We start from the raw sequence: 21,046 nt of genomic DNA, 5'->3' as shown, positions 1-21,046 counted from the left end.
TGCTGGCTTCGAAGATGGAGGAAGGGGCCATGAGCCAAGGAATTCATGTGTCCTCTAGAAGCTAGAAAAGGCAAGGAAACGAATTTTACCCTAGGGCGTCCAGAAGGAATGCAGCCCACCACTCTTTGATTTTAGGACTTCTGACCTCCAGAACTTTACAATAATACATTTGCATTGTTTTAGCCCCTGGGATTGGAGTAGTTTGTTACAGCAGCAACTGGAAACTGCAGGAGGTCAATGGAACATCCACGACAGGCAGCTGTCAGACCTGCTCCACGCTGGACAGATCCCCCCCCCAACCCCCCGCCCAAGCTCTCCCACCAGCCCCTCTGCAGGGGACCCCTAAGTCTGACTCTCTGACTCAGGTTGTTTTCCCCGGCTCCAGATTTTCAAAGCCACACGTAACAAGCCCAGGCAGGACTTTTAGTGCTTTGCAAGTTATCCACTCACTTCATCTACATAGCGAGTTCTATCCCCATTTTATAGATGAGGTGACTGAGGTGTGCACACATACACGCGCACACATGTTGAGAAACCGAGGTCACCAATTCATAAGTGGCAGAGCTGGGATTCAAAGCCAGGCAGTCTGATCCAGCATCCGTACACAGGACTGCACGTTTGATCAGCTTCCCAGACCCCGGTGGACACCGGCCTCTCTGTGCTACCGGTGAGCGGGAAAGAGCTCTGCTTGAGGGGCTTGCTACGAAGGGAGGCAGGACCATAGAGGAGTTAGGAGAAAACCATACCACCACTTACTAGCTGTGTGAACTCACGAGGTTTCTTTAACTGTTACTTGGGACCAAAATAGTGCCTGTGTTTTAAAGAGTAAAAGATTAAATGAACCAAAGTACATAACAAATGCTTATTATTAAACATTAGCTATCATTGTTATTATCTCCTGAGGCAGCCTATTCAGCTTTCAGAGAGTTCAAACTGCTCAGAAGTGCTTCTTCTCACTAAACTGAAGCTTCCTCCCCATGGCTTCCCCTTGTCCTCCTGGCAGCCCCCCTCCCCGCATAGCACAGGGGAGGCCACAGCCAGGCTCCAAGTCAGCTGTCTGTATGCCAACAACCCTGGGCCTCCTGTGGACGTCAGGGTGCCCTGCCCTCTGCCCTTCTTGGGCCTGTTCATCTCTGAAGTCCTGCATATCAAATACTGAGAGAGATTCGCCCCCTGGCCCTGAGGATCGGGGCTGGTCAGCCACACGGCTAGAGAAAAGTCCATGCTGGTTCATCCAGTTCACTAGACAGGGTAGAAGCTCTTTACCTACAGACAGCTAGAGTGTCCTTAAAACATGAATAACCTTAAAAAAATTAAACAACAATGCAGAGAGTTTGAACCCATTTATAGGAAATAAACTGTATGTGTACATACTGATATGTTTCTTTATGCACAGCAAACGTTCTTGAAGAATACATACCAAATCGTCAACTCTGATGACATCTACAGAATGGATTAGGAATAGACTGAGGAGACGTGGGGACACATTGCTGTACATACTTCTGTGCCATTTGAATTTACTTTACAGTGAACATGTATTACTTTGCAATTAAAAAGGAATTATTCACTTTGTGAGGTCAAGGTGGGAGGATTGCTCAAACCCAGGAGTTTGAGACCAGCCTGGGCAACATGGTGAAACGCTGTCTCTACAAAAAAATACAAAAATTAGGCCAGGCGCAGTGGCTCAAGCCTGTAATCCCAGCACGTTGGGAGGCCGAGACGGGCGGATCACGAGATCAGGAGATCGAGACCATCCTGGCTAACTTGGTGAAACCCCGTCTCTACTAAAAAATACAAAAAAAAAAAACTAGCCAGGTGAGGTGGCGGGTGCCTGTAGTCCCAGCTACTCGGGAGGCTGAGGCAGGAGAATGGTGTAAACCCGGGAGGCAGAGCTTGCAGTGAGCTGAGATCCGGCCACTGCACTCCAGCCTGGGCGACAGAGCGAGACTCCTTCTCAAAAAAAAAAAAAAAAATTAGCTAGCATAGTGGTGTGCGCCTGTAGTCCCCGATACTTGAAAGGCGAGGTGGGAGGATCCCTTGAGGTTGGGAGGACGAGGGTGCAGTGAGCTGTGATCACACTGCTGCACTCCAGCCTGGGCCACAGGATAAACCCTGTTTCCAAAAAAAAAAAAAAGATTTGCTTTTTTTTTAAGAGAATGGTAAGAAATTAAACCAAACTTCAGAGCAGAGAAGCCAAGGGTGGATGGTTTCCCTGGAGCAGCTTAGATGTTGCTTCCTCCATAAAACCTTCCCCAAACCCCACAAAGAGAAGCGACTGTTCCCTCCTTCATATTGTCAAAAGCACTTGGCTTCTCCCACAGTATTTCCCTTTCTTTTTCATTTTTGTTTTGCTTTGCTTTGCTGTGTATCCCCCATCAGACTGTGGGTTGGTTGAGGGCAGGAACTCTAAAACCCTCAGGACCTAGACTAGGCTGACGTCTGATGTGAAGGAGGAGTTCAGTTTTAATGGAGAGATGAGTGAATGGGTGATGAATGGCAGAAACTCTGCAAATTGCCCAGGCGCTGTCCTTCGCACCTTTTCTCCTCCAGACAATGACAAGGCAGTGGGGATCTCTGACCACAAGAACAAGCTAATGAAATCGCTATTTTAGGAAGACGGATCACAGCAGGGTGGGCTGGACGCTGGAGGCCCAGAGACCTGCTTGAAGGCTCTTTGGAAGGGTCGGCTCCCAAGCCACTCACAAGTATAAAAATCTATGAGAGCATTACCAGAAGGGCTGTCCAGCTTCGTTTGTTTTTTATTCTATAAAATATAAGGTCAGAAACAACTGGAGTACTTTCCACTGAAATTATTTGTTTAATTGATGCTGCACTTTACACAAATATTAATTCATTTTATTCAACAAATATTTCTTGGGAACACTGAGCTAACCTAAAAGCAAACCATATTTTTCTTCTACATGCATTTTAATTACGAAGTTGCTTGAGTTTCATTTCGGCTTTAAAATGGTCAGATCTCTGCCATCTCTGAACCTCCGAGTAGCCTTCCAAAAACTAAGATTCCAAAATTCTAGACTTCTAGGAATCCAAGAATCTATAATTGTGAGTCTATTTACCAGTGAAAAAACAAATACTTTAAATTTCAATAGAATTCACCCCCAAATCGTTCTGGAATGCAAATAGCCCTGTATCTCTGGAGAGAGTCCAATTTGGATATGGAGTTTTCATGCTGCAGCCACTGCTACTGCAAAGGGCCCACAACATTGAGTCTGGAGAGAGCGTGATGGCACTACACTGGGATGAAACGCTGGGTTGCCGCACATTCTTGAGAACTTCGCACTCGCTGCTCCAGGCCCTTCCCGGTGGATGGTTTGCACACTGAGCTGATACTGGAGAAAGCCATCCCAAGCAGGCAGAATGGCCTGAGCAGAGGCCTGAGGTCAGGGACAGGGAAGGCTAGCTGGAGAGCCTGTGGGCTGCCCTTCCTGGCTTGAGAGAGGGGTTTCTATTGGGCAGGAATGAGGGTAAGAGGACACAGGAAGGATGGGGTGACGGGTTAGAACAGGGTTGAAAACCCAGTGCCTACAGGGGCCAGGAGGTAAGGTAAGTGGATTAAGCTGCCAGGTGGGGTCTGGGGTAAACAGGAGCCTGCTGCTTCAGCTACAGGGGCAACCACTTCTCAACTCTCCCCAAGTGTGGCTACATGGGAATGTCGACCCAAGGTGGCCAAGTCTTCCGTTTTTCCAAAAGAAGCTAGACATTTTAATTCTTTTTTTTTTTTAGATATAGGGTCTCGATCCTTCACCCAGGCTGGAGTGCAGTGGCATGATCGTGGCTCACTGCAGCCTTGACCTCCTGGGCTCAGGTGATCCTCCTGCCTCAGCCTCCCGAGTAGCTGGGACTATAGGTGCGCACCACCACATCCAGCTAATTTTTGCAGTTTTTTGTAGAGATGGGGTTTCACCATGTTACTCAGGCTGGTCTTGAACTCCTCAGCTCAAGCAATCCACCCTCTTTATGTTAAATCTCCTGATTTTTTTGTTTTTTTCCTTTTTTTTTTTGAGATGGAGTCTCGCTCTGTTGCCCAGGCTGGAGTGCAGTGGCCGGATCTCAGCTCACTGCAAGCTCCGCCTCCCGGGCTTACGCCATTCTCCTGCCTCAGCCTCCCGAGTAGCTGGGACTACAGGCGCCCACCACCTCGCCCGGCTAGTTTTTGTATTTTTTTTTTTTTTTTTTTTTTGGTGGAGACGGGGTTTCACCGTGTTAGCCAGGATGGTCTCGATGGTCTGACCTCGTGATCCGCCCGTCTCGGCCTCCCAAAGTGCTAGGATTACAGGCTTGAGCCACCGCGCCCGGCCCAAATCTTCTGATTTTTAAGGCACTTTTAAATGTAACTTTTTGATAGCTGATATGTTAAGGTTCAAAAAATTAAAATGTAAATAGCACTCAGTAAAAAGTGCTCTCCCCATACCCTCTGCTTAAACATGGTTAAGTCCTGAGCACCTTTCCAGAGTTTCTTTAACTCTCACAAACACAAATATGCATTCCCATTGTCCCTTTTTTACACAAAGGCAGCATGCTGTATACACTCTTCTTTACCTTGCTTTTTTCATAAATAATATATCTCAAAGATACATTATTTACATCCCCTATGAAGATATGAAGAGCTTCCTCGTTCTTGCGCACTCCATTGTGTGGATGAGCTATTCTGTCTGTAACAGGGCCCCCATGGATGGACATTGGGGTGTATTTCCTCTGGTTGTAAAATGTTAGGTCTAATTTTTTTTTAACTTTGAAAAAACTCTATGCAAGTCAAAGCACCTTTGGGCTGGACCTCGGGGGCACACACCAGGCTGAGGGACGTGTTGGGCAGTGCCTGGTCTATGAGTTCAAAGCATAGATGTCCGCCTGGACTTTATAGATACCTCAGTTTCTGGCCTGACAGTGGGAAAGGAAATCACTTCAACTGGGAACAGCTCCGGGTAAGTACTGCTGGAAGAGACTTCGCCTTTGAGGCAGGGAAATCCCCAACACCAGAGGTGACCAAGCCCTGATGTGGAACTGACCCCGGGCTGTGTGAAGAATCAGGCTGCCTAACCTCTGTGCTTTTCTCTAACTCCAGGAGCCCTTGAGGCCTGATTTATGGGCTGAGCCTAGCTGTCAGCAGAGAAAGAACTGAGAAATCTGCCCCATCCTTTAGGGTATGCATGTCATTCATTCATTCATTCACTTGTACATTTAAAAGGCTGAAGCTGTAATTTCTGCCAGAATGCCTTTCCCGCAGCTCCCCACAAAGCTTCTCAACACTTACATCTCAGATCAAACACCACCATTTTACAGAGACCCACCCCGCTGGGCACCACTCCCTGAGTCTCTCTCTTCTCTCCCACTTATTTTCTTCAGAGCACATGCCGTGGTAAAATTACATTGCAAATTTATTCTGTGTTTACTGTAAATTGCCTGGCTCTGCCCCACAGGTAAGCCCAGTGAGGGCAGGGATTGTCCACCAGGGACACATGGTACTCCCAGCCGGGCACAGAGCAAGAGCCCAGTGAGCTCTAAGTGTTGATATTATCTCCTTTCCAATGCACAAAACAGTTTTTTATTTTTTGAGATGGGGGGGTCTCCCTATGTTGCCCAGGCTAGTCTCGAACTCCTGGGCTCAAGTGATCCTCCCGCCTTGACCTGTCAAAGTGCTGGGATTACAGGCATGAGCCGCATGCCTGGCCCACAGAACAACTCTGATAGCCAGCCTAGCATCTTCCATGGAATTCCGAGGACGGCTCCGTGGCCGACACTCAGTTGCAGGGTATCATGCTGCACTGTAGCTCTTGTAATTTTTCACAGCACCTTTTGGCAGCCTGGATACACAAGGCGTTTCTTGTATTTTTGCTTTCATTATTCATTATGATTTCACTCTGAGAGAAGAGGTATTTAGTTACATCTGATGAGCCTCAAAAAGGCTCATAAAAAGTGGGTCAAAGGAGGCACGCCCCATGGAAATATGGACAAATGGCTGTTCGGAGCGGCCTGGCACTCGGCCAGAGGGGAGAGTGACAGAGGAGGCAGAACATATTTCCCGAGGAGGAAAACCCCACAGTCGCGCAGCCCAGCAGAGGGCTCCACCATGCACAGAAACCAGCCTGGGCTCCCCAGCCCCTGAGATGCTCCAGGTCCGGAGTCCGTGGGTTCACAGGCTGAAAGCAACGCCATGCACTGTTTACTGTTTCCCCCAAATCCCCAAACCCACAGTGGATGTCCCTGCTTCTGAAGATAGACGCCGGGACTCTAAACAAGTGGAAAAAATTCAGAGCTCTGCATCCCTGCCCCTCAGTCAGACGTCCTGATGGCGTCTCCGAGACTCCACCACCTTCTGTGGATTTCTGTGGGATCAGGACCCTTCTGAGAGCATCCCCACGTAGAGAGCTGTCACTGGGCATATGTCTCTTTGTCTTACGCCCCTAGGGCAGAGATAAGGGACTCTGGACAAGAGCCCAGACACATAGTAATAACTACCATTTATGGGGTGTTTACCCTGTGCCAAGCACTGTGCTAAGCACTCCGCAAGGACCACTCATATAATCCTTGCCAGAAGCTGTGAGAAAACTCTAGTGCTGTCCCATTTTACAGATGGGGAACTTGGGCCCAGAGGTTAGTAACTTGCCTGAGATTACCCAGCTAGAATGCAGTGAAGTGGGCTTCCAGCTCCGGCAATCTGGCTTCCCTGCTGACATTCTCAATTGCACACTAAAAGAGATGCCTCAAGGAAATTTGAACTGGGATTTTTTTAGTCCATTCAATCATATAATGTCAGCAGGCTGTGGAAGCGAGGGCCCTCGGGGAGCTGGAACTGGGGCTCCAGCTCTCACTCACTGAATGTGGCCTTGAGCAGGTCACTTCCCTCTCTTGTCCTTAGTCTCCCCAGCTGTGGAGTAAGGAGTGGGACCACAATATCCTCCCACCCTGCCCGGGTATGGTCAGAACATCTGCTCTGAGGAAGGCTGGGACTCGCCAACGCTGGATCCTGAACCCCTCCAAGCCTCCTTCTCCACAACTGCCCACATACACTCAGATGCCCCTTCGGTGGCTCTTCATCCCCCTCCTTCCACTGGCTCATTTTATCCTTGAAACAGTCAAGGGAGGCAGGGGCAGAATTACCACCCCTATTTCATAGATAGGAAAACAAGCTTGGAGAGAAGAGGATGATCAATGTGTCCAAAGGCAGAACCAGTTAGGTGCAAAGTCCAGACAGAAACCTGTTCCTCTGACTCCTGTTCAGTGCTCTTTCCCTCAGCCCCTGGCTGTTGCTCAGATGAAAAGCCAGAAGAGGGTGGACTTTCTTGGGCTGCCAAGTTTTGGGTATTGAGGCTCCAAACATTGAACCTGAGGTATGCTGCAAATCTGAGCAGGTGGACTCAGGGACTCGACAGCCATTCTGTCTGTCTTTGTGGGTATTTCTGCTACTAAAAAGGGGCGGTGTCCAGTGGGAGCCTCAGTCTCCAGGGCCCAGATCACCTACCAGGCTAGTGTTTCCCAAACTTGTTGGCCCACAAGAGGCCTCCCTCTGTCTCCTCCTGACATGCCAGCTTACTGATGCCAAGAGATGGTCCTCAGGGAAAGAGGCCGGCGAGATACAGTCTGGCCCCATTCCTTTGCTCTCTCAGGCAAAAGGTCAAGTGGACCCAGCTAGGGGCAAGTCTGCCAGGTCCTTCACCAGTAGAGAGGTGAGCAGAAGTGGGGAGCCTGGTGCCCTACCTGCTGTCCTCTCCGGCAGGTAAGCACGGTGGCTCCCCCATCAGCAGGCCTGTGGCCCAATGACACACCTGCAGATAATTAGTCCCAATCAGGACAGGCCCAAACTGCTCACAGTGCAGTAACAGGCTGGCCATGTCACCAGTTTGCAAATGGTGAGCAGTTTCGGAACTGTGGCCCTGTGCTCTAGCTGGTAGAGCAGGTGTTTAACCTAATATTTAATGTGGCATATATATCCTTCTCGAATGAGATCTTCCCTGAGCAGCCCGGAGTGTGAGGGCTGAGATAGAGCAGCACAGAAGCCATCTGTCCCCCAGACCCCGGGTAGAGCCCTGGGCTGGGTTCACCATCCAGCTGGGCACCTACAGTGCTCTGGGCTTTATGGGGAGGGGAAAAGGAGAGAGGTGGGGCCGGAAGGCTCCGACTGTCCCTTGAAGAGCTCTGCATTGTGTCAGCAATCCACTAACACAGGTGGAATTAGATAAATGCCACGTGGTAAAACAGAGCCCCCTACCCCCCAACAGCTCCTGGGGGCATTCCTTCAAGGTGTTTAACAGTTCTTGATGGGGTCGGTAACTGCACCTACAGAGGGTGTTTGGAAAAATCTGTGGGGGCGTCTCCCTGCCTGAGGGGTGTTACTGCCTTGCAGTGCAACAATCCCACACAGCAAAGAATTTTTCTCCATCCTTCACAACTCTCCTGTCCTGCCAAACATTCAGGTAGGTGAGAAATCTGTTTATAAGTATTTGAATCTGGAACTGAACTTCATTTACATATAAATGTGAACTTCCAATTTCCATGGTCTTAATATACCCTGAATTTTCTAGGAATGCAACTACCGTGTAAATGGAGCAAAGCCTGTACTTTGTTTTACTTGGAACTTTGCCAAGGGTTCCTCACCTATTTGTAAAATCACGGTGGGAGGATAAGTCAGTATTAGTCCCTAGTCTATATCTGTGTGTAAGGCTATATCTGGGGCTGTTGTATTCGCTGTGATTCTGTGCACAGGGAAAGCCCTGGGCACCTTCATTATGTCTTGCAGTTTAAACATACAGAGTATTTACATATCAAAGTACATATTATTTAATTATACATAACTTTGCTTTTATCTCATTTACCTCCTAGGGCATTGTTTTGATTTTATTTGAAATTAGATGTGAAGACAGACCTACATTCTTAATGGACATAATTTCAGGAGAGTAAAGGGACACTGTGAATATTTGCTATCCCAAGGGGATGCTGGGTGGATCTGGGTGGAGATCTCAACTGCAGTGCATCCCTACCACAGCACCATAATGCCCCCAAAAGCAGAGGAAAGGGCTCAAAGCTCTGCCACTGGATCTTCATATACAAGCATCTGATGTATGTGTGTGTGCACACGTGCACGTGCATCTGTGTGTCCATCCTTTATATTTTCTCACACAAATGAAAAACTTTCATTGTTCATATAAATGAAATACTTAAATACTTAATATTTCTTGAAAGTGTATCTTAGACACTTATTTACATCAGTACAGATAGTTCTATTTAATTCTTTTTGGTGGCTGCATAGTGTTTTATTGTGTGAAAGAGCCATCATCTATTTAGCCAGCTCCTATTGATGGATGTTTCGTTGTTTGCATTTATTTACCATTATAAATAATTCTGTAAGGATTATACATAAATAGATATTGTTGTGCAGCTATGTGAATATACCTGTGACATAAATTCCTAAATGTGCATATACAAGTTCTGAGTCAAGCAAGCTAACGTGCATTTAAAACTTTGATAGATCCCATTCCAGTTCGTGTAGCTGTAAAAAAAAAAAAAAAGTGATTGATATTGCCAAGTTTCCCTCCGAAAGAGATTGCATCAATGTATGCTCTTACAACAGTGTTTCAAAATATATGTTTCTTATGCCATCTTCAACACTGAACTTTAATCTTTGTTAAGATGTTTTTAAGTGTCTCATGATTGTTTTAATTTTCAGTTTTAAAGTTATGACTCAGGTGAACGTGTTTTCATATACTGTTGGGCATCCACATTTTTTCCCAATGAAAAGATGTTCAGGTTGAACAAAACTTTAAGAAAAAAAGATCAGTAGAAAAAAATGGGCAAAGGATTTTTTTCTTATTCATTTTTAAAAGCTCTTTATATATTGAGGACATTAGCTTTTTGTCATCTGTGTTCTACACCTTTTTTTTTTCATTTTGTTCTTTGCCTTTTGGATGTTCTTCCATATACATACAAAAGATTTAAATGTTTAATACTTAAATTTATTTGTCTTGTCTTTTGTATTTGGAATTTAGTTTAAAAAAGACTTTTCCCACTCTAAAATTATAAAAAAATTTTCCAGGCCAGGCACAGTTGCTCATTCTGTAATCCCAGAACTTTGGGAGGCCGAGGTGGGAGGATTGTTTGAGCCTAGGAGTTTGAGAACAGACTGGGAAACATAAAAAACCCTGTCCCTACAAAAAAAATTAGCCGGGCACGGTGGTGTACGCCTATAGTCCCTGCTACTCAGGAGGCTGAGGTGGGAGAATTGCTTGGGTCCAGGAGGTCAAGACCAGTGAGCCATGATTGCACCACTGCATTCCAACCTAGGTGACAGAGTGAGACCCTGTCTCAAAAAAAAGAAGAAAATGATCAAACCAGTTACAACATTCCCTTTAACAAAAGCCTAATCCAGAGTGAGGCATTAACTCTCTTTAATTCTAGGAAGGCTGGGAGAGGTAAGGAAGCTGGGGAAGAAAAGTTAGAAGCCAGCAGAGACTGGTTCATGAGTTTTATGGAAAGAAGCCATCTCCATAACATGAAAGTGCAAGGTGAAGCAGCAAGTGCTGATGTAGAGGCTAAGATCGAGCTAAGATCACCGATGGAGGTGACTACACTAAGTAACAGATTTTCAATATAAACCAAACAGTCTTATACTGAAAAAAGATGCCATCTAGGACTTTCATAACTAGAGAGGAGAAGTCAATGCCTGGCTTCAAGAGCTTCAAAGAACAGTCTGACTCTCTTGTTAGGGGCTAATATAGCTGGCGACTTTAAGTTAGAGCCGGTGCCCCTTTACCATTCCAAAAATTCTTGAGTCCTTGAGAATTATGCTAAATCTACTCTCCCTGTGATCTATAAACAGAAAAACAAAGCCTGGATAACAGCACATCTGTTTATAGCGTGGTTTACTGAATATTTTAAGCCTACCATTGAGACCTACTGCTCAGAAAAAAACATTCCTTTCAAAATATTACTGCTCATTGACACTGTTCCTGGTCACCCAAGAGCTCTGCTGCTGATGTACAAGGAGATGGATGTTGTTTTTCATGCCTGCTAACTCAACATCCATTCCGTGGCCCATGGATCAAGGAGTAATTTCAACTTTCAAGTTCTCTTATTTAAGAAATACATTTTGTGAGGCTATATCTGCCATAGAGAGTGATTCTTCTGATGGATCTGGGCAAAGAACATTAAAAACATTCTGGAAAGAATTCACTATTCTAGATGCCATTAAGAACATTTGTCATTCAGCTGGGCACGGTGGCTCACGCCTGTAATCCCAGCACTTTGGGAGGCTGAGGCAGGTGGATCACGAGGTCAGGAGTTCAAGATCAGCCTGGTCAAGATGGTGAAACCCTGTCTCTAACAAAAATACAAAAATTAGCCGGGTGTGGTGGTGGGTGCCTGTAATCCCAGCTACTCGGGAGGCTGAGGCAGAGAATTGCTTGAACCCGGGAGGCGGAGGTTGCAGTGAGCCCAGTTCATGCCACTGCACTCAAGCCTGGGTGACAGAGCAAGACTTTGTCTAAAAAAAAAAAAAGAATATTCGTGATTCAAGGGAAAAGGTAAAAATATCCACATTTATAGGAGTTGGGAAGAGGTTGATTTCAGCCCTCATGGATGACTTTGAGGGCTGAAAATGACTCGCTTCAGTGGAGGAAGTAACTGCAGATATGGTGGAAACAGCGAGAGAACAAGAATTAGAAGTGGAGCCTGAAGATATACTGAATTGCTGCCATCTCATGATGAAACTTTAGTGAATAAGGAATTGCTTCTTATGGATAAGCAAAGAAAGTGGTTTCTTAAGATGAAATCTACTCCTGGTAAAGATACTGTGAACATTGTTGAAATGCCAACAAAGGATTTAGAATATTCCATAAACTTAGTTGGTAGGGCAGTGGCAGGGTTTGAGAGAGCTGATTCCGGTTTTGAAAGAAATTCTATGGTGGATAAAATGCTGTCAAACAGCATCCCCTGCTGCAGAAAAGTCTTTCATGAAAAGAAGAGTCAACTGATGTAGCAAACTTCATCGTTGTCTATTTTAAGAAATTGCCACAGCCACCCCAATCTTCAGCAACCACCGTCCTGATCACTCATCAGCCACCAACATCGAGGCAAGACCCTCCACCAGCAAAAAGACAACTCACTAAAGGCTCAGATGATTATGAGCATTTTTTAGCAATAACTATTTTTAAATTAAGGTATGTGTCTTTTAAAAAGACACAATGCACACTTACTAGACTACAGTACTGATTGAGTATCCCTTATCCAAAATGCGTGGGACCAGAACTGTTTCAGATTTTGGATCGTTTTGGATTTTGGAATATTTGCTTTATATTCACCAGTTCTACTCCTAATCTGAACATCCAAAATTTGAAATGCCTCAGTGAGCATTTCCTGTGAGCATCATGTCATACTCAAAAAGTTTCAGATATTGGAGCATTTCAGATGCTCAACCTGTATAGCATAGACATATCTTTTTTTTTTTTTTTTTTTTGAGATGGAGTTTGGCTCTTATTGCCCAGGCTGGAGTGCTATGGCGCAATCTTGGCTCACTGCAACTTCCACATCCCAGGTTCAAGCAATTCTCCTGCCTCAGCCTCCCAAGTAGCTAGGATTACAGGCATGCATCACCACGCCCAGCTAATTTTGTATTTTTAGTAGAGACGGAGTTTCACCATGTTGGCCAGGCTGGTCTCGAACTCCTGACCTCAGGTGATCTACCCACCTCAGCCTCCCAAAGTGTTGGGATTACAGGCGTGAGCCACCACGCCCAGCCAGACATAGCTTTTATACGCACTGGGAAACCAAAAAATGTGTGTGACTCACTTCACTGAGATATTTGCTTTATTGCAGTGTTCTGGAACCAAACCCACAATGTCTCCGAGGTAACCCTATAACATCTTCTTGTGATCCGCCTACCCAATCTTCTATAAACTTGGATCCCAGTAACAAACCCTCCTTTCTGCAGAACAGTCTCCTCTTGGATCTCATTTGATCCTTACCTGGACACTGAGAGACCATGACCCTTTTACAGGTGGAGAAACGGAGGCTCAGAGATGTGTCCAGAGTTAGACAGCAAGGCGGTGACCACGCTGGATGAGCCCCAGCTGATCTGCGTGGCAGCGTGGCCAGCAGCACAGGCCCTGGCATTCAACTGCAACTCCACTGCTCACCAGCCGTGATCTCAACAAGCCACTCAACTGCCCCAAGCCTCAGTTTCTCTATTTGTGAAATGGACATGATCATAATGGTCCCACCTCCCAGGGTTCCTCTGAAGGTAAAGTGAGTTCGCTTAGCACAATGCCTGCTTCTCCATAAGCGCGCAGTGAAGTGCCAATTGCTATTATTGTTCACTAATCCAGGCTTCTTTGCACTCTGCCATGCCCACTTCTATAATTACTTGTAGTTCCTTGAAAAAAAGGAAAAAGAGCTCAGGATCTAGGAGCCAGAGGGCCAGCTCTAACTCCCCCTTACCCCTTATGTTGGGCAAGCCACTGCCCCTCCCTGAGACTTGGTTTCTGCATCTGTGAAATGGGAGTGCCTTCAGAGGTCTTGTCATGGATTCTTGTGACACCAGGAGAGGGGACCTCCTCGGACACCTGTGGGGTCAGCAAAGGCTCACTCCAGCTGGGGCTCCCCGGCTCCCTGCCCGTCACTAACATCTCCCACCTCAGACCTGGGTGCTCTCCAAGCTCTTGGCCCACCTCAGGTGGATGGGGGACAAAGTCGCTCTTGCCACCTGACTGGCCCTCACGTGGTGCTCAGAGCTGCAAATAGGGCCCCGCTCTTCCGCCTGAGCCTCAGTGCTGACCCGTCAGCCCAGGTCTCGGCGCTGGGCCCTCCCTGTCTTGCTGCTTTGGCCTAAGTGACACCCTCCACTGTTCTGACCGAGTCTAACCCAGCTTCCCTGATGCACCCACAGTTCACCTGCATGTCTACGAGTCCCATGTCACTGTCACTATTCACTGTGCCCTACCTATCAGTCCACATGGGCATCCTGCTACCTCAAACTGGACCCACGGCTCTGGCCCAAGTGTGGCCCGCCAGCCCCTTGTCTATTTGTGCAGTATCCGAGAGGGCCTCCTGCCTGCCCGGTTGGACAACCAAGAGCTGGCAGCTGAGTCTGTCCATATGGAGTCGGCTCCACGTTATCCCAGCACAGCTGGGCCAGGGGTCTGCCCGTCCTGGCCCGCGCATCCAGCCCTTCTGCAGCAGCAAGCCAGCAAGCCCCATGGTGACCTGCCACAGGGAGAGGGTTCTGAGAAGAATCCTAACAGTTCATGTATTGGGTACTTACTGTGTACCAGATGAGAGTCCAAGCACCTTCCACATACGAACCCATTAATCCTCACAACAGCCCCCTGGGACAGGTGCTAGCACTAGTCCCGCTGTGCAGCTTAAAGTCACAGCCCAGAACCTATACATGGCTCACCCAAGACTGCACAGTTAGTAAATGGCAAGATCAAACACCACAGTGCACCTCCAGGACCCACACTCCCAATCTCTACAAAGACAGCTAAACAGTCTGGGACTTCCAGAGGGTGGCTGCTTTGCATCCACCAAGCACCTTCCAGCCTACGCCGCCTGCCGTTCTTGACTCAGTTTCTGCCTGCCAACAGCAATCTGCAAAGAATCCCGTTCCTCCTTGAGGCTGGTGCCCACCAGGGTGGCCTTTCTCATGAAAGCAATAAACCTTAGGCCTCTGAACACTCAGCCCCACTCACAGGGGCCCCTCTGGCAGGAGGTTTCCTGCCTCCCACCCCAAGTCCCCTCCAGCCCACAGTCCATTTGGCATTTGTTCTCCCCGGCTTTGTTGGAATTATATCCAGCCATGTCTCATCACAGCTGCAACCCTGGCCCTAGCATCTGACCTGTTCCCAGACCTCATAACCTCGTTTAAACAAAATTGGCCAATGACATCCAAACACACCAAGAAGCCACTCTTTCCACCATACACTCCTCTCTCTCTCTTCCTCCCTCACTCATCCCCCACGCCCCAGGTGCCCTCACCTGTCACAATGGGGTAGGACTGCGGGCCTGGCACACTGCTCCCGATGTCAGCAGGCGTGGGGCTGGCCAGATTGGCCTTCATGTCGTCCAGCCCACCAGCCAGCGAGGCCATGGCTGAATACTCTGTGGTCTGAAAGAAGAAACAGAGATGTCTCAGCACCAAGACTCCACAGTATCTTAGTCAAATGCCAACTCCACGTTCTGAGCTCAGCCACCAAGCCAGATTAGTCCATGCCTGTGCCAAAGCCCACAAGGGGCTCATGAACACCTCCAATGTTGAAAAGGCAGAGTCAGCTTGGTGGAACAAGACAGTTGTCCAGAATCAACAATCTTCCCAGGAGAGAAGGTGGGCAGGACTCAGTGCAACTTCACGAGAATCCAAACTTGGCTCCCTCTGGCCTTCATGTTGCCCTCGCCCAGCTCCAGTCGGCCAGAGACCCCACACTCCCCAGTGCAGGGAGGGAGGGTCCGTAACCAAAAGCAAGGCAGAAATAAGTGTCTTCTTGCCAAGAGAATGGAAAGAATGGTTTCTGATTTCTGTGCTCTTAAACCACAAAGGTGGAATCACAGAAACAAGGGTTAAGAGGAATCTGGGAGATCATCCAGTCCAAATCCTCATTTCACAGATGAATAAAGTGAGACTCAAGGGGAGGAGGGCTTCACCCACCATCAACAGGGAAGAATACCAGTTGGGGTGGGTCACCATGAATTCCCACCCTAATCCAATATGTCAAACCAACTGAGCCACCATTTGGCAAGTGTTTTTGAATTATGGAAGCAGGTAAACACCTGTATGCTGAAAACCACAGGGTGCACATATCTAATTTAGCAAGCCACACCAACCATGTGTATTTAGCCCATGAATCATGCTCCTTTCTTTAAGCCATTTCATGAAATCAGAGTTTGCAATGAGTCATTTCCTTGTCATCCAAGCCATTGTCAGAATGGTCTCCAGAGAAGGCAGCAAAGGCACCAACCTGGATCTTTCAACTGAAGGATAGACTAAATTATAAGCACGAGTGACAAGTCTTTTCCTCCCACCCCACCCCAGGGCCTATTTTCAGGTAAAGAAAATATATGTGACTGGGTGCAGTGGCTCATGCATGTAATCCCAACATTTTGGGAGGCCAAAGCGGGTGGATTGTTTGAGCCCAGGAGTTCAAGACCACCTTGGGAAACGTGGCGAAACCCTGTCTCCACAAAAAATACAAAAATTAGCCAGGTGTAGTGGCTTTCACCTGTAGTCCCAGCTACTCGGGAAGCTGAGTCGGGAAGACTGACTGAGCCCAGGAAATCAAGGCTACAGTGAGCCCTGATCATGCCACTGTACTCCAGCTTGGGTGACGGAGCAAGACTCTGTCAAAAAAAAGAAAGAAAGAGAAGGAAGGAAGGAAGGAAGGAAGGAAGGAAGGAAGGAAGGAAGGAAGGAAGGAAGGAAGGAAGGAAGGAAGGAAGGAAAGAAGGAAAGAAGGAAGGAAGGAAGGATGGAAGGGAGGGAGGGAGGGAGGGAGGGAGGGAGGGAGGGAGGGAGGAAGGAAGGAAGGGAATTTGCAAACATTTAAGCCAACAAGTTTGTTTGTCCATGTGAAGATTTGATATGGGGAGTTTTCCTCCAGGACCCTGGCTGATGGAGGACACACTCATGTTGGTCCAGGGTTATGTCCTTGTCAGGCAGGGACACGGAAGCACGCAGTCTTCTGGAAGGAGCTGCAGGCACCCTGAGCAAAATGACGAGGACTGAGCCACTGGGAGGGAAACCAAAGGAGCCCCTGGGCACACGGCAGGCAGAAGGGGCTCAGACCCAGGCACATTCCTGGTGTCTTTCCCTTCAAATCAGAGATTACTTCCTGGGCAGCTAAAGTTTCAACTGGGGGTGATGGCAGCAGGGAGTTGAGGAGGTGCTGCAGGCCCAGGCTCTAGATGATTCGTGCTGAGGACAGCATGTCCAGAGTTCCCCAGGGCTCTTCGATCCTCACCCATCAAAGGCTGGTTCTGAAACATGTAGAGAAGAGCACAGGCCCAAAACAAGCCCAGGTCCTTCTAAGGGAGAAGAACAAGGCCAGGGGGACAGGCTTACCAGGCATCAGGAATCGCTATAGAGCTACAGTAATTAAGACAGGGTGGTATTGGCACAGGGGTAGATAAATAGACCAATGAAACAGAATCCAGTCCAGACCCTGATCCGTGCACATATGGAACCGTGATATATGAAGGAGATGGTGTACAAATCAGCAGGAAAGGATGGACTTTTTAATAAACAGAGCAGGGGTAACTGGTTATCCATTCGGAAACGGTGGAAAAAAAGAAATTGGATCTTTACACCAGACACAAAAATCAATTCCAGGTGGATTAGAGACCTAAATGTGGAAGGCAAAGGCATCTAACGTGGTCAGCTATAGGTCCAGCCAAAAATCCTTGGGAACAAGTCTGCCCTTCGTGGAAGGAGGAGTGCCTTTTCTGGCCTGGGATGCTCACACAGGGTTCCTGCTCTCTGTGGGGATAGTGGTGGGACCCAGTCATCCTGCTGCCCTGTCTCAGTGCCTCCTCCTCCAAGAAGTCTTTCCTGACCAGCATTCTGCAGGAGTGTGAGTCCCACCCTCATTCTGCTTGCCCCGCCAAGTGGTGCCAGAACAATGACAACCACAGTCTTCACAATTGCATCAAAATCTCACACTCATTGAGTGTTCACTCTGTACCAGGAGCTTTAGCTGTACTATCCCATTTAATCCTCACAGTCACCCCTTGAAGCAGGCTCTATGACATCCGCATCTTACAGATGAAGAAACTGAGGCTTTTATGATACAGCAGGAATGACTTGCCTAAGTTCATACAGCTTCTAGGTGCCCAAACCAGGATTCAAACCTGGGTCCCTCTGACTCCAAAACCTCGACAATGACCCTAATGATGTTTATACTGTGAGTACCTGATTCATTAAAACACAGTGAAATCAACTTGCTGGTCCCAACATTTTTATAAATGAAATTGAAAAAAAAAAAAATCCAAGTGTCTCCCACATAGAAAGAATAAGTCCTGTTTTGTGAATCTTTGTTTCCCATGTCAGTGGGTATGTGTGTATGAGGTAGAGATTAAGATGTATTTCTTGCTATAGGTCACAGCCAGCAAAGTTTGGAAAATATTGCCTTCATTCCATGCAGCAGGAGCTATTGGAAAAAGGTTGCTGTCTAGACTTCTTCTGTAGAATGAGACTTTGTCGCGGCATTAACCTCCTAATTTTCTGAGAATGAAGTGGGCATGAATTTAGAATTCCACTCAGCAGAATCAACTCCTTCAGTTCATTGCTGTGTGCAAAGATGGCAGGTCAAAATGTCTCTGACAAGGGTCTTTTCCTAGATGGCATCTTCTAGAGTTTTTGGTCCCCAGGGATAGGTCCCAGTTCCTCCCTCTTCTCTGTGTTCCCGAATGCCCTAGTGAAGGCCTGAGCATAGTGGGCATGCATTCATTCAACCTTTACTGAGCCCTGTTTTGTGCAATATGATGTGTGAAGACCAGACACACTCTTTAACCCTCACCCACAAACCCCAAGAAATTCCATCCAAGAGGGACAAAGGCACAGAGTCATTAATGTATATGGGGTGTGAAGTGGTCAGGAAGGGTTTCTCGATGCAGGCTGTATTTAACCTGGGGCTGAACAATCCCTAACTCTCAAGACTGAGAACAGCTGAAGGCAGGCTCAGAGGTGATAGGACAGGAGTGACCCAGAAACAGGCACATGCAATAGTTAGAGGGGGTGCAAGTGTAAAGGGAAAAGATGGAACGGTAGACTAGCTGGAACTCGATTGTGAAGGGCTTGCACTATGAACGGTGAACGAAGGAAGGAGTGCTCTTCCTAAGGCCAGGCAGCATCCCAGCCAAGAGTCAGCATCCCTGCGCCCCTCCCCAGCCCACCCTGGGGCTTGGCCCATTCCTAGACCTCAGCCTCTTCTCTTTGACATGGACTGGGCTGCCGGGTCTGCAAGGGAAAGCCTTTATTTCCCCCAAGAAAGCAGAGCCAACCTGGGTTTAAGAGAACCGCAAAAAGGGTGGTCAACAGGGATATATCCTGCCTCTTAACATATTTAATTTCCAGATGGAAGAGGTTTGTTTTGCTATTTGATTTTTGTTTAGTCAACAAATTCAGTATCAAACAAAGCTCATCCAGCCACTTCAAAAGTTGGGTTTGGATCATCTATTTTTTAAGACAAGAAATCTTCCACTTATGTTATGCATGCAGTGGGAGGTCCGAAAATCCAGGTGTCCAACCACCATTGGCTCCCAGAAAGCAAAGCAAACCTGGGGGACGGCGGGACACTCAGAAACGAGTCCTTAGCTGCACTTCACCATCTGTGCCTTTCCTTTTCTTTTTTTTTTGAGACAAAGTCTTGCTCTGTCACCCAGGCTGGAGTGCAGTGGCACGATATTGGCTCACTGCAACCTCTGACCCCCAGATTCAAGTGATTCTCCTGTCTCAGCCTCCCAAGTAGCTGGGATTACAGGTGCACGCCACCACACCCGGTTAATTTTTTGTATTTTTAGTAGAGACAGGGTTTTGCCATGTTGGCCAGGCTGGTCTTGAACTTCTGGCCTCAAGTGATCCACCTGCCTCGGCCTCCCAAAGTGCTGGGATTACAGGCATGAGCCACTGCGCCCAGCCATCTGTGCCTTTCACCATCACCACTTTGCAGGACTTGCCCAGAGCCCAGCCTCTCTTCTTTGGGGGGATTCCCTCAGTTCTTACTCTGCTCCCGCATGAGCCAGGGGAAGCTGTCATTTAGTTTTGGTGTTTAATTGTTCCCTAAGTCCATCACTTAGGTGATGTGGTGTCTGTGATTTTTAAAGGCAACTACATTCTCCCCAATCTCTTGGGTTCCCTGGAACATTGCTACACCACAGCTCCTCAGCCATTGCAGACACTGTCCTACCTCCACCTGGAGGGCCCATCTCACTTTGTCACTTAGAGAACTCTTACATTATCCACAAGACCCAGTTCACATGTCACCTCCTTGGTGAAGCCATTCCTGAGCTCCACGCTCCTGCAAAGAAACAATCTCTCGCTTGTCTATGCTTCCATACTTGGTGGTTTTTTGTACAGACCTCCATTATCACAATGCAGAGTGGCTGTGTGTCTATCTCCCTCCAGGTTGCCTTGAGAGTGTGGAACATGGAATATCCCTAGTGCCCATTAAGTGCTTGTTGAATGAATGAATGAATGAATGAATGAATGAATGAATGAATAATGGTCTAGTAGCATGTTATGAGCTACAACATTCAAAAATTAACTGGGAAGTATTTGAACAAGAACACTAAGTGATACGCTAACATCCCCTGCCCTCCTTCCACCTCTACCCCACATCAAGTCAGGTCACCAGAAAGCCACATCCCTGCCCAACATGTTAAAGCCCCTGCGTGGTGCTTTTTCACCAGTCTCTGATGGAATATCAGGCATTCAACACTTTTATGAGGCAAAAAAAGAAAACAGCCATAAAAGAAAATTGTTTAAAACCTCTGGAGACACTGCCCACTAGAATATTCAAATTCCTTGTCAATCCCTCCTACAATTCAACACCAGCAAAGTTTTCCACTGGTGAGTCATGAATCTGCCTCTGACTAACAACAAGAACACTGGAAACCACTTCATATCTCTTTTTGCTTTGACTGCCAGGAAACTCGGTCAAATTCAGTGTTCAACCACCATTGCTGGCTCCTGGTACAATGATCTTCCCCTTTTTTCTACGTAATTTCTGAGCTTTTTTCCCAAACTTAACTTAGATACACATAATTGCTTATTTTGCAGGCCACCTCAAGTTCTTTGTGAAAGTGAAGGCTGGGAAAGCTGAACTGATAGAAAAAGAAAGATAGGAAGGAAGGAAGGAAGGAAGGAAGGAAGGAAGGAAGGAAGGAAGGAAGGAAGGAAGGAAGGAAGGAAGGAAGGAAGGAAGGGGAATGAGAGAGAGAAAGAGAAAGAAAGAGAAGAGGAAAGGCATTCCTGGTGCCTCTTTGCCTGGTAACAATGGCATTCTACTTCCATTTCTCATAGTTTTTTGGAAGCCAAAGGCTGAGTGGTGGG

At 47.4% G+C, this 21,046-nt stretch overlaps 1 protein-coding gene across 3 annotated transcripts in view; it reads right to left on the bottom strand.

The window, feature by feature from the left end:
* Positions 1-21,046, bottom strand: part of PAX5 (paired box 5) — a 194,672-nt gene that overhangs the window by 68,709 nt on the left and 104,917 nt on the right. For all 3 annotated transcript variants that reach the window (XM_015117426.3, XM_015117427.3, XM_077965700.1), the window contains exon 7: positions 14,983-15,112. In XM_015117426.3, the coding sequence (XP_014972912.1) occupies positions 14,983-15,112 (130 nt within the window). The remainder of the gene's footprint in view (positions 1-14,982; positions 15,113-21,046) is intronic.

This window comes from Macaca mulatta, chromosome 15 (assembly GCF_049350105.2).
Source record: "Macaca mulatta isolate MMU2019108-1 chromosome 15, T2T-MMU8v2.0, whole genome shotgun sequence".
NCBI classification, from domain to species: domain Eukaryota; kingdom Metazoa; phylum Chordata; class Mammalia; order Primates; family Cercopithecidae; genus Macaca; species Macaca mulatta.
The sequence above is the reverse complement of the archived record's forward strand: the minus strand, read 5'-3'. Positions and strand labels throughout refer to the sequence as shown.